General features: G+C 49.8%; 1 protein-coding gene across 24 annotated transcripts in view; it reads left to right on the plus strand.

The window, feature by feature from the left end:
- The window catches only part of FHL1 (four and a half LIM domains 1), a 58911-nt gene extending 46803 nt beyond the window's left edge, over positions 1 to 12108 (plus strand). For 7 of the 24 annotated variants that reach the window (XM_070604407.1, XM_070604397.1, XM_070604410.1 and 4 more), the window contains 5 exons: positions 7123 to 7304; positions 7810 to 7984; positions 8602 to 8771; positions 9244 to 9430; positions 10584 to 12108. In XM_070604407.1, the coding sequence (XP_070460508.1) occupies positions 7149 to 7304; positions 7810 to 7984; positions 8602 to 8771; positions 9244 to 9430; positions 10584 to 10738 (843 nt within the window). In that variant the 5' untranslated portion in view covers positions 7123 to 7148 and the 3' untranslated portion in view covers positions 10739 to 12108. Of the gene's footprint in view, positions 1 to 3813; positions 4372 to 4985; positions 5612 to 7122; positions 7305 to 7809; positions 7985 to 8601; positions 8772 to 9243; positions 9431 to 9990; positions 10191 to 10583 lie in introns of those variants that run through there. The other 17 variants (XM_070604416.1, XM_070604398.1, XM_070604420.1 and 14 more) reach the window with 8 other exon arrangements.
- Positions 12109 to 13961: the final 1853 nt, after the last annotated feature.

Genomic DNA, 13961 nt, shown 5'->3' on the forward strand with positions numbered 1-13961 from the left:
TGAGAGTCTTCCCCTTGTTTTGCAACCTGGCACTAAGGAAGCCCTTTGGCCATGGACAGACAGCCGTGGGATGGGGGCCGCGGGACCGAGGATGGGCGCTTTCCCCAGAAAGCCGGTCCTCCGCAGTCAGCCTGCTTCCCCTCCGACGCTGTCGCTCTCTTGCTCCAGTGCCCTCTGCCTGAGTAACGGGCCCTTTGCTTAGAAACCAGGCGCTTTGCCCTGTCTCCTGGCTTTGAGGTTAAGGGACAAAGTAATTGTCGGTGGCAGTCTTTTGGAAGAATTATTTTTGAAAACTTGTAATTGCCTGTCGATATTTAAATAATGGGAATACTTTTTGAAATTTCTTGTGTTGTTTTAAAACAAGTGTACTGCAATGGAATTCCCTGCTTTAATGAATTTGTATGCAACGTCTTTCTGGTTCCCGAGTGTTGAAGAGCTGTATGGTTTTTCCCCTCACCGCCCAGGAGCCGTTTTACAAACATGGCACCACATGCCTGAGACTGTGGTAATTGGCCACCATACACATTCTCCGGGTGTAGGCAAACTATTCAGCTGTACCAGTTGTTCCAGTGGACCTTGAACACATGTTAACTGGTAGAGTAACTCCCCATTTTATTTATTAAATAATTGACAGAATAGGGAAATGCATTTAAAAGGTGACATATTTATAGTACACTCAACCTTGGGTTTTAAATTGTACCAAATCCTGACATTATTCTTGCTTCTCTAAATCTGGGGGCATATAACTGTGACTAAACTAGACAGATTATTGACACTTTTTGGATGATTTTTAAAATCAGGAACTATCATCTTGTATTGCGTTAGCTTCATAGGCCCATGAAAGCAGATGAGAGAAAAGTCCTCACAGGAGGAAAATCCACATTGCTCTGAAATGGGCTTTCTATGGACAAAATAAAGGCTCGGGGAATTGGATCAGAATCCGTTTTTAGTGACCATCCACATGCTGAGAGGACATTCAGAGGGCAAGAATTTATACTTGCGTTATTGAACACCTACAGTCTGCAAGATTCTATGGATTCAATTCCTTTAGCCTTTGGCCTTTCACGTTGAGGACCGGGTTGTGCGTGGGGGGGGCAGTAAAAGTGTTTGCCGTGTTATCCAGCCATGATTCCCGTCGCCAGCGCTGCCCAGTGTTGTTACACACGCCCGGCAGGCTTTTCTCAGGCCAGGGATGGAAAATGAAACGGGAGTGAGAGGGAGTAAGCACACTGGACTGGCTTCTTCAAGTAGCCGACAAATGGTAGTCAGAAGATTTGATCGAGGGTGAAACTAAACGTTTTGTTCTTTTACTGACCACCAAACGACCACCTACTACTTCACCACAACTGGAGAAACTAAAAACACGCGTTCTGTTGCTGCCAGGTCAGAAGCACTTTTTTCCCTATATGACAGACAGAACGTGCTGCACGTAAGGTGTGCAACGTTAAGAAAAGCTTCATCTCTGGACAGAATGGTGCTGGAATAGAATCTGGCTTGGCGGCAGTTCACCGGCACATAATTTTTCATGTAACAATCTCTATCCAACCCTCCTGTTACCAGATCGAATCTAAAACTGTGGTACTTGTATATCAGAGACCCAAGAGAGATTTATAGGGCTTTTCCTAAATGCAGCGTACAAGTGAAGTTGCTAATAACATTGCATCATCCTGTACATGTTGTGTTTTTAAGGGGCAAAACACTTTCTGATTTTCTATGAAACCCTATGAAAGGTGACTTTTCAGCTGTGACTCATGAACTCCGTCTCATTGCAGCTACTTAGGTATTTATTCCCAAATGTCTGCCGACACCTCCAGGAGCATTAGCATGTCTGCTGCACAAGTGTCCTATTCATCGGCTAAGGCTTCGTTCCGTTTGTTGAATGTTCTCAGGAAAGCAACATACCCTTTCTTTAGAAGCCAGTGTTTATATGTGGAATGACTAACGTACTGGTATGTTGGGTTTAGCAATTAACAAACCAGAAATAACCTGCCCTTTTTTTTTCCATTTGGGTTGCTGGTGATTGTTTACACTATACGTTATACCACTTAGGGAAAGCACATCGTTAGAAAAATGCTGCTTAGTCATACTATTCACTTTTTCCTCAAATATTCTTATTTTGAGCCACTTGGGCACAAGGGGAAAAAATGAACATTAGCAAGACATACATGGGAAAATATACATAAAAACACAAGCAAGATTATTAACTACAAATTGAATCTTCTCTGATGAGAGTTTATAGTACAAAAATGAATTTTGCAAAGTGATATTTCTCATACGTGTATGTGATTAAATCTAAAGCCACAACTTTTTATTGAGTTACGTGTAGGCACTTCTTAGCATGTTGGATATAGTTTAGGAATTTTCTTAAAGAGAAAACTTGTTTAGTAAGTGAAGGATGGTGCGTCTTTTAAAGCAGGTGTAGCAAGAAAGGCCGCCTACCGTCTTGGAATAAATACAGTCACGCACCACGTAATGACGTTTCAGTCCACCACGGACCGCACATACGACAGTGGTCCCATAAGGTTAGTAGCATGTAGCTCAGGTGTGTAGGAGGCTATACCATGTAGGATTGTGTCAGTACACTCTATGATGTTCACACAATGACATCACCTGACAGCGAATTTCTCTCCGAAAGTATCCCCGTCGTTAAGCAGTGTATGACTGTATCTGAAATTTGATCACCCGGTCACATTTCCCACTGCATTCTACCGTCCTCACTCTCTAAAGGACTGTGGGTTAGATGTGACCCACATCAGCACTTGAGGGTCACAGGAGCTGTCCCCTGATTTTCTAGACAGAAATCTTTATTATAAGATGCTTTTAATAAAAGAGGTTTTAGAAGCTTAATGGTGGTGACTTATCTCCAGCTGTCAATCAACAGGCACATGCTGTGTGACCCATGTATACAAGGTTCCCGGGGCTCCTAGTGTATTCGCAAAGTTTTCTGTGGTTGAGAAACCACATCACTACATAGGGATGAGGGCCACGCTGTGAGGTTAAAATGAGTCAAAGGGCTACCCCAGGGCGAACATGGCCTGGACAGAGACAGGCGGGAAGGGAAGTGGCGTTGTAACTATATGGATCCAGAGTTTCATTTAGTGATTGATGACATGCCCTTTCCCAGGTAACAGCAGTAGGTCAAGGCAAACAGATCTGGAAGGTTTGGAAGGTTAAAAGGCTTCATACTTCATGTACTTAGAAATTGCTAAGGGGATAAAAAGTTGTTCCCTAAGAGAGAAATGCCTAAGTATATGTAATTCAGTAAGATTAAAGAGTGCCCCAAAGAAGAAGTGAAATGCCAGCTTCATGTTTCTCTATTCTCTTATTTCTAACAAAGGGAAAGAAAGGAGAGCGCAGAAGTTTTTTATCCTCATAAAGTTAAAGCTTCACTGTCGCTCATTTTGGTGGAGCCCACAAATCAGGGTATTTGCTGTCTTTTAGGAGCTTCTGTCTGTCTCAGCGTTGTCTTTTATAACCTGTTTTCTTAGAGTTGTTAACCTCTTTGAAGATAAGTACTCACAAAAGATTTCGCTGTTACACACATCGTCCATACCTTATGCAAAGTTTGGCATGGTCGCTATTCTCGGCAGCAGGAATGTGTTGCTCAGACTTCATCCTAAGCATATTACGTGGAGGTTTGAAATAGTTTTGGACCAAATAATCATGAGGTTAGAAAAACACGAAGTAGGCTAATTCAAGTTGCCCAAAGTTCCGCTTAATTGGATTTATTGCCAAAAAAAAATTACTAAAGTTCATGCATTTGACATCGACATTGTTAACATGCTTTAAGTGTTTCCAGCCTGTTTACTTATTAGGCAATAAAGCCAACATTCCTAGAAGTGCCTACTTTATCTTGACAAATAAGTGTTTCCACTCCCATGAAAAAGGCTTGAGTCAACCGTGGAAATCAGTTCTGAAAGGATCTGCCCTTTGAAATCTGTCTCTCCATCTGGATGCAGACTCTGGGTTTCACTATCAGTGGTAGGGAATGTAAGATGACCCTGGACTTTTCATACTACAGAAAGAAGAAACAATGCCTAAAGCTAGGACTTGAGGACACCGAGAAGTGGGACTCTCCTTGGTGGTACCATTAATTTGGAATTGATTCATTTAATTTTCCTTTTGCTTGGTTTAAGACCCTGTACTATAGGAATGATAAAGTGGTGAGCCACTTCATTGCCTGACTCCATTTTCAACACACTCTGGTACTTCCATGTTCATTGGTGAGCCATGGATTATGTCATCATCTGGATGCCTAGAAACTCTTGAGTGAGTCATGTTCTAGAACTATGAAAGTGACCGGTGAAGAATTGGCATGGGTGAAATAATGGTTTGAAGGCATTTGGTTTTGAAGTGGGGCAGGCTTGTCAGGTAAGATCTCTCTGGTACTCTGAGCCATAGTGGTTTTCCTTTGCTCCGAAACCTCTGAATCCCTCTAAAGCAAATTCACTGTGTTTTCTAGTGGTTTCTTCTTTGTGTGACACTAATACCTGTATTTTTATCATAAAGCTAAGACTTGAAAATACCCCGAGATGGGAGTCCCCTCAGGTGGGACTCTAGATGGTACTTTAAAATAGAAATATTTGAAATTCATTTCTTCTTCGAAAGACATCAAAAGAGAGTGATATTAAAATGAGTAGGGTTCAAAGCTTTATTCTAAACAGAGACTTTGGTTAAGGGAGAAGGAGGGCTTTTCAAGTATGGTCCAAGAAGATAGTCTCTGAAAGGCGAAACCAGCTGTGGTTACCAGCCACGCAGGAAGCCAGGACTGTCTAATCTTACAAATTCTGATTTCCTGCCAAATGGCATTTAGGAGCCACTGATAATTTCATTTCCTGGCATTTACTGTAACGGGAGATTTATTTGGTTTCTCTACTCAGCTCTTAACAAGAAAGTAAATCTTTGTTGAGTGCACAGTTTCAATATGGAAAAGCTAATAAGACAAGGATTTTATGTGACATGTGAAAAGCCAGCAAGAATGAATTGGGGAGAGTGAGTCTCAACATGCCTTCACTGTGGCAGGCGCGTTTTTGTGTATACACAGAGGGGCTAAAGGCAGTTTCAAAGCTGCCGTACGTAAACAGTGTGTAGTTCAAGGAGACAGACCCTGGTTCATTGCGTCTCTGCTTTTCTTTTGTAACCCACCTATGTAAGGGAACATTCCAGTTTTCTTTTTGGGCAGAAGTACCAGTAAGAACCATTCTCTGGGCTCATTAAATCTCTGAACTGTGACACAACTGTCCCAAGCAACTGTCTTTGCACAGGACTGTCGCTCCCTTGCTCCGATGGTCAGGTTTCGGGAGACGAGGGGGTCTGTGTGTGTGTCAACACGAGCAGGAGCCGTGGCTGGCCCGGGTGTGAGGCCGCTCAGTGGTCTGATTCCCTTTGATCGGCAGCTGCTTCTGGAACGCAGGGTCCTGAGTGAGAGTTCACAGCCACAGCGAGGCGGCTTCTGAGACACGGGTGTGGTTTCCTTAGCTCACTCTCTGCTATTTGGTTGCCTGTGGCAACAGGATCCAAACAACTTGGACATGTGTTTGTATAAAAAAAAAACCTGGGAATGGGACCCAAAGTGGGAGTTTGGGGCCATTCAGTTAGTGGAAGAGCTGCGGTGAGTATGGGGCAGCCGCTCCTTTGTTTCCCTCGTTCTTGCTGTCAGTGTCGCCGTGTCGCCAGGGGTACTTGCTAGCACAGTAACCGTGGGAGTGGGGTGGTGGTGGGGGGGGGGGGTGGCTGGAGAAAGCAGTGTCCATCCGCGTGTTTCCTGCGCGAATTCAATAATTGCTGTCTGTTTACTCGTGTAGGTTTCTTGTTCAGGGAGAGAGGAACAAATTAGCGTATGTTTGAAGATGTTGAGAGCTAACAGAAGCTCACATTTGGTACCTTTTTGGTGGCAGGATTCACCAGCCTTTGCAATGCTGGTGATCACGGCCATGTGGTCTGGGGTTGGGGCGGGTCGGGGACAAGGGGAGTTGTTCATAAGAAGGCAGTGAAAGGGGGTTCTTGGAATAATCAGCGTAACAGTTTTTAAAAGTCATTTTTCTCCCCAGTTTATCCTTTAAAATTGCGGTTTTTAAAACAGCAAATGTCCTAAATGGTAACACCTCATTGACTGTGTCGATCCTCACTTGCTTGAACAAAGGGGGATAGATTTTGGCATGTCACAAAACTGCACGTCATTGTGACAAATAATTCACAGTTGCCAAACTTGCGGGTCCCAATTAAGAATGCCATTTTTATAAATCCTCTCTTGCTTCATTGCTCAGGCCTCAAAAGTCAGCAAACTGTCTGGGACAAGACTCTTTCGGATCCATTCAGGGATTTAGAAGTATTCTGCCAGATTTAAAGTAAATGCAGATGTTTTCAACAAATTAATAAGGATCGCTTACATGCCCAGTGTAGTCTAGAGTCAGTAGTAAGTTTTTGTTCAGACGAACTGAATTCTACAGATAGGAGGAAAGTGAGGTCTCAGGAGGATGCTGCCTTATCCCCAGTAAGGAGTTACAGAGGGAGAGCCAGAAGCTGGCAGGGAGGTTTCTGGCTCGCCATCTAGAAGGCAGCCCTTGAAGCAGAGGGTCTGGGCACCTCCTTCCTCCACGAGCCAGGGTGGGCCCGCCAGCCTGTGAGCGAGCGGAGCAGCTCTCCTCCGAGGGGCTGCCGCGTGCGGACAGTGCCCACAGCTGTGTGTCCTTCTGTGTAAACCACTGCTTCTCTCTTGCCTGCTCCATTACACACCTGCACTGGTTCTCATCACTGCTCAAAGCCACCACAACCCCAGAACCCCTGTCCAGCCAACACAGGCTCTGATCCACTTGTCCCCCTCAGCGCCCTCTGTGAAGCAGTACAGTAGGATGTCCCAACAGGGATTTCTCCCAAGTCCCCAGGGACTCACTGGTCATTGGCCTTCTGGCCCCTGGGGAGCTACACCCAGGGGCTCTTTATTCCCAGGAGTCATAGTAAAGTATCCGTTACCTTGGCACCCGTGGCCAGCCAGGCTCAGGTGGCAGCTGGACCCTGGCCTTTGGGCCCCATGTGGGAGGGCGCAGCTGTCCCCAGGAGCCTCTACGGCAGAATCTTCTGGCCTTTCCATTGGTCATTTGTTCTGCCTGCTTGCCCCCACAGGTCCCTCCAGCCACAAGGTGGGCACCATGGCTGAGAAATTTGACTGCCACTACTGCAGGGACCCCCTGCAGGGGAAGAAGTACGTGCAGAAGGATGGCCGCCACTGCTGCCTGAAGTGCTTTGACAAGTTCTGCGCCAACACCTGTGTGGAATGCCGCAAGCCCATCGGCGCGGACGCCAAGGTAACAGTGGTCCCCACGTGGGGACGGGGCAGGCCGGCCTCGGGAGTGTGGTTTTCCTGCAGCTGAGACTACAGCAGCCCGCTCTGTCCTTCCTTCTCCTCATCTCCGTGGCCATCCGTGTGGAAGGCACGCCAGGCAGTGGCATGGAGATGAGGAGCGAGGCCCTGGCCGAGGAGTGAGATGGCCCTGCTCCTAGTGCCGTTCCCTGGCCACACCCCGAGTCGGGGCATTGCTGGCTGTCTAACGCTGGGCTGGGTGGCAGGGGCGTCAAGCCCTGGCCAGCTGTGCTGGTCGTGGTCTCCCCCTTGTTTCAGGATTGTGGGTCTTTCATCCTCACCTCAGTGTCCCTCGTGTTACTCACAAGAACGTTCACCTCAGGGCATCCCCGGGTGTAAGGGACTGTGTCATCTCAGTAGTCCGCCCTGGGAAGTCAGCCTTGATGGGAGGGCTGCTGCCCCGGCACCCCAGCGCCCCAGCGACCCACTCCCTTGTGCTTGGTTTCCAGGAGGTGACCTATAAGAACCGCTACTGGCACGATACCTGCTTCCGCTGTGCCAAGTGCCTTCACCCCTTGGCCAGTGAGACCTTTGTGGCCAAGGACAACAAGATCCTGTGCAACAAGTGCACCACTCGGGAGGACTCCCCCAAGTGCAAGGGCTGCTTCAAGCCGATCGTGGCAGGTACTGCCCACGCTCACCCCCGGGGCGGCCAGGGAGGAGGCCCTGAGGGCAGAGATGATGCAGGGTTGCTTGTGATGATGGGGCTAATGCTGCTGTGAGCTGCTTTTAGATTTTAGCATATATATGCACGCATATATATACCCGTATATATGCGTACACATATATGCTCGCACACACGCACACACTCGGAAACTAAAGAACACTGGAGAGAACTGTCTGGCAAGAGAAAGAAGTGAAAAGTATGTAGCGCTTTCTCATTTGGGTATAGTAAGTGATCAAAGCATGCTTCTTCCCTAGGGTGTGAGTGTGGGTCAGGTAGTCCCATACTGCATCTCTGAGTCCACGAAGGGGATTGGAGGGGCGTGGGGAGTCAGGGATCTGATCCTGAAACACTGCCGCTGGGGTCCCCTCCCCTGACAGAACTGGGGTTGGCACAACCACAAGGAGGACATTGTAGAGACCCCCCCCACCACCACGGGTAGGGGAATTGGAAGCGTGAGGCCAGTATCTGCAGGGCCTGCATTCCCTCCGCTCTGGCGGGCCCAGGGCAGGAGCCGGCGGATGCAGCCCCCTGCAGAACACTGTCAGTGGGGCTATCCGATCGCTTCCCCCCGCAGGAGATCAAAACGTGGAGTACAAGGGGACCGTGTGGCACAAGGACTGCTTCACCTGCAGCAACTGCAAGCAAGTCATCGGGACTGGAAGCTTCTTCCCTAAAGGGGAGGACTTCTACTGCGTGACTTGCCACGAGGCCAAATTTGCCAAGCACTGCGTGAAGTGCAACAAGGTACGTTGTCAAGGGAGTTCTGCATTGACTGTTGTTTCTAAAAGCGTTTGAGAGTTGGCAGAGCACTTGCACACACACTATCCCATTCCATCCTCACGACAGCCCTGCGACGTAGGAATTATTATTCTCGTTTTACAGATGAGGAGACTGTGGTAGTAGAAAGCAGTGCCCGGGCCAAGTCAGGCCGTCCGGGGATGGCCTCCCTCCCCTCGGAGGCGCGGGTGGCCCTGGCTCGAGAGGCCTGCCTCCACCGCCTCGTGGCTGTGTGACCTCGCACAGGGGCTCGCCTTCTCTGAGCCTCGGTGTCTTCATCTGTAACTCGGGGGTAATAATGGCACCTGCCTCCCATGGCTGTTGTGGTGATTAAATGAGATACTGTATACCCAAGCGCCCAGCACAGTGCCTGGCACGTAATAGGCATTCAACAAACTGGTTGTTGAATCTGAATCCGGTGCTACACTCCCTGGTCTAGGCCATCACATCTGGAGGAATCACTTACCAGGATCAGCCCTGGCATGCCGAGTGCTTTGTGTGTGTTACCTGCTCTAAGAAGCTGGCTGGGCAGCGTTTCACCGCTGTGGAGGACCAGTATTACTGCGTGGATTGCTACAAGAACTTTGTGGCCAAGAAGTGTGCTGGATGCAAGAACCCCATCACTGGTAGGCTTAAAGAGTCCTTGCTAAGTCTGCCAGGCTAGGTTTTGCGCATGGTAACCATCTCTCATTTTCCTCCGTCGTCGGTTTCATCCACAAAGGCCCCACAGAATGCCCTCTCCCCCTGCCACTGTGCTCCCGAAGGCCCCCAAATAGTTTGGATTCTCCCCCAGGCCAGGTTAGCCTTTGCAATACAGAACACTTCTGACTGCTGCTGACTAACGATGCTGCCGGCGTTCACGAGCCTGAGACCCACGGCCACGGGCAGGCACTGCGCGGGGCGTCTGGGGGGATGGGGGGGAGGGCAGGGGTGGGGGTCGGGGAGAGGAGAGGGGAGGGGAGGGGCGGCTGGAGAGCGATAAGGTGGGCTTATAGCACCCCATAGCGGAAGGCTAGCTCAGAGGTGCCTGTGGGCAGGTGTTGGCCATCAGAAGCCAAGCTGATCACTTCATTCCTCATCTCGCGGCCGCGATCCACGTGCCCTGGGCCCTTCCCCCGCCTCCAATTTTCCCATCTCCCCGGGGAGCCTTGAAATGTACATTTGAGAAGACTTTTGCCATCCTCAGGGAAAAGGACTGTGTCAAGAGTGAGCCACCCAGTCTCTAAAGCTAGGAAGCCCCCAGTGTGCCACGGGAAACGCTTGCCTCTCACCCTGTTTCCCAGCGCCAACCTCCGGGGCAGGCATCCGGGTGGAGAGAGGACTTGTCCCTCGTGGGTGGTGGTTCTTTATAGAAAAAATCGAAGCTTAGCAGCTCCTCGAGGCCCGGTAAGTGCACACCCCACAAACAGCCCAAGTTTGCCTCCTGGTGGCCACTTTGATGCCATGGCCCTGACCTAAATCAAAGAAACTGGTTATGCTGGGAGGTCGGTGCGCGTCACAGGGCGATAGCGGTGGCATGGGAGTGTGGGTTCTTGAACTCGGAAGCCCTTGGCTGAGCTCTGGCATCTTCTCAGGTCCTTGAGAGCCGTAGCAGGGTCGCGGCGGCGTGGGGGACAGTGCGCGGTGGAGAGGGTGGCCCGGGGCCAGGCAGACACGGCCCCTGCGTGCTTGTTGGCTCCGTGAACGGGCAAGGCGGCGGCGGCGGCGGCGGCGGCAGCGGCGGGGCTCGCACTGCGTTCACTCAGTTGTCTCTCTTCTTTTCTTTTGTTTTTTCCACAGGGTTTGGTAAAGGCTCCAGTGTGGTGGCCTATGAAGGACAATCCTGGCACGACTACTGCTTCCACTGCAAAAAATGCTCCGTGAATCTGGCCAACAAGCGCTTTGTTTTCCACCAGGAGCAAGTGTATTGCCCCGACTGTGCCAAAAAGCTGTAAAGTGACAGGGGCTCCTGTCCTGTAAAATGGAATTGAGTCTTGTTCTTTGTGTCCTCGCCCTCTGCCCTGCACCATCCACAGGGATAGAGTGGCCTTTCACCTCTTCAAAGTTGCTCCTTCTGTCTTTTCTCCCATTTTACAGTATCACTCAAATAAGGGCGCACAGTGATCATATTAGGATTTAGCGAACAGCGACGTCGCAGCCAAGTTCATTTCTCCATAGCTGCAGTTAAAACCGAACACTTAGGTAGATTGACTCTTCTGCATGTTTATCATAGAGCAGAAAAGTGCTGACCATTTAGCCGCTTAGTGATGTAAGCAAGAAGCGTAAGAGATGAAGCCCCCACTGAGATGCCTCTCGTGGCTCAGCTGGGACCCCCGTGTCGGCGGGACACGCAAGAGTTGCAGCGGCTGCTCCAACTCGGCTGCTCACCCTTTCTGTGAGCAGAAAGAGAACTTACTGAAATGCATGGTTTAACTTCCTCATCAAACCTCCCTTCTGTTCTTTTGTGCTTTCAAATGACTAATCCGAATTTCCAGAAAAGTAACATTTGAACTTAGCTGTAATTCTAAACTGACCTTTCCCCTACTAACACTTGATTTCCCCGTGTGGCGTGTTTTCTGAGAGTTCCGACCTTCAAGCATGGAACGTGCAGGTGATTTGGGAAGTGTAGGCAGATCTGAGAAAACGACCCTGTGTCAGAGGAACATCGTCACAGTGAATACTTCTGGAAGCTTAACAAAACTAACCCAGCTGTCCTTTTTCTTTTTTTTAATTAGTAATGTTTTTGTTTTAATTAATAGCAACATAGTTTATGGGTTTGGAGACTTGCATGAAAATATTTTATCCCCCCCCAAACGTTCCTGCGGTTTTGAAATTCATCCTACAGAAGAAACCATAAAACTCTAGAGGAGTAGCTGAGCAGGCACCAGGACTGTCATTGACACGGGTATGACATCTCCCAACAGTGACGAGTTGACTCCCTTGTAACATAGTAGTTGTCTGCTCTGTGTCCGTGTGTTGAGGAGGCCTGCTAAGTCCCTTCTCTCGTGATTCTTAGGACTGTCCCTCAGGAGCTTAGCTGGATCTCGGGGGGAGTAGGGAGGCCGCCATCCTCATAGGCAGAACCGGATTTCCACGTACTGCTCCCCTGGGATCAGGAGCACCCACTTACTGTATTCTGTCTCCATTGTTATATGCCATAGTATAATGAGACGATATCAACAGTAAACATGTAATGACAGTACATATTAACATTCTCGTAGGAGTGGGTAGAGAAGCCGACGCCTCATTTCTACAGTTTGTCATTAGCTATCATCATCTAACTTTTCAGTGTATCCATACAGAAATAAAGCAGCATAATCAATAACTTGCTTCCTGTCTTTTCATTCTGCCGGGTGGAATTGCTAGAGGGTGATACTCCTGATCCGGAAACTGGAATCACTTCTGTTCTGTCCTTCAAGGACATACTCAGTTCATGCAGTTGCGGGAAACATGGGAATTAGAAACAGAAAACAAACCTAGAACAGCACTTGGATCCGGTTAAAAACAACGACAGAAACCCCCTCTGACCCAAACTAGCGTTTCCCAGATGTTCACATCCCTTAAAAAGAGTAAATTGACTTTCTTTGGCCAGGGAGGTTGGGGCGGGGAGGGAATCGCAGCTGAAGCGTGTCATCAGGAAGTCATGACGGTCCCTCTTTTCTTGGCTGCCCTTTCCCTGTGCGCTCTGGAGCCCCGGATCCACGTCGAACACTGCCATGTCCTCAACTGCCACTCCCTCCACCGTCGGGCCTTCGGGACAGCCCTGATCCCCTTGTGGATGGTGCTTCCTTGGAGGGCCCAGATGAGGAGCCTGTTAGGGGTCAGGGGCACAGGGACAATGTAGGCAGAGGTAGAGGTTGCAGCTTCTAGATCATTGCCACACACCTCTGAGGCTCATGCTCTCGGGCCATCCACACTGCCCACACCCACGTGGTCGTTTCAGGTGTCTGCAGCAGGCCATTAGGGCACCTGGTCAAACAACATGTCAGCTGAAGGCCGAGTTGGGAGGAGAGGGTGTTAGTCTTCGATGAGACTCAGGCCCAGCGTAGGAAAAGCGAAGAGCGGGACCCCTTTGGTGCTAACATTTGCCATGTCGGAAGGGAGTCAAAACCTGTCCGCGAGAAGGCGTGAGCGTTTTTATGAATGGGGAACATCCCCTTGTGTGTGTGTCTGGCCCTAGAGGAGTTAGCAGTTAAAACCGTTAAACAATGAGAAGAGTCTCTCTGGTCATCTTCGGGGCCCCCAAGGAAGTGGATGGGGTGGGGATTGAGATGGCGCCCCTTCACTTCCCGAGGGAGCAGGCTGGGTTACCAAGACTGCGGTTGGGGTCGAGGGGCAGAGCCCAGAGGGGATGAGCCTGGGATGGAGAGGGGGGACCCCGCCTTCCCGCGGGCCTCCGTTGCTTCTCTCAGGACTCCTCCCCAGGGAAAGACTGTGACACACCTCCGGTGCCCTCCACGTCGGCAAACCCTGGACTCTCTCAGCATCCGGACTCACCTCTCTCCCCACGTGCTCCTGCCCTGCCCAGTCCTCCCACTGATTCTCACCTTGCTAGTTCTTTGCCCCTCAGTCCACTGACTGCTCCAATTTCTCCTCTCAGCCCCTTCCCGCCCTAACTTCCCTCCTTGCTTGCCCTGGATTCTCTGCCCTAGCACGTCAACCCTTCTTGTCCCCCCTCGGGCCTCTGACGCTTTTGCCTTCCTATCCCACCTGGCCTGCAAAACCCCAGCCCACGACAGGGGCAAAGAGCTCTGCTGAGAAAAAGCCACGCAACTATAGACCACAGCCGCCAGCACCGTGTGAACTCCTGCCAGGGCCTCAACTCTGCCTAAAGTGCCCTGGATCACCACTCCACCACTTCCTCGATATTCCCCGAAGACTGCCTCCTCCGCTTCCTCACCCAGGAAACGGGCCCATCAGGGGCCAGCCTCTAGCTATGGCTTGCCACACGAGGCCTGCCCTGAACACTTAGGCATCTTGAGAAGCAGGTACATTATACACGTAATATCTAATCCTCGCAGCCAACACTGGCGGCATCATCCCCATTTTCCAGATGAGGAAACTGAAGTTCGGAGAGGTTAAAGGTCACACAGCTAATGACAAATCACCACCCTGGGCACACATCTAGCCTATCATTTATGACATCACATTGCCATAGAAACGGTGAGCCCCTTAGGG

This window comes from Equus przewalskii, chromosome X (assembly GCF_037783145.1).
Source record: "Equus przewalskii isolate Varuska chromosome X, EquPr2, whole genome shotgun sequence".
NCBI classification, from domain to species: Eukaryota; Metazoa; Chordata; class Mammalia; order Perissodactyla; family Equidae; genus Equus; species Equus przewalskii.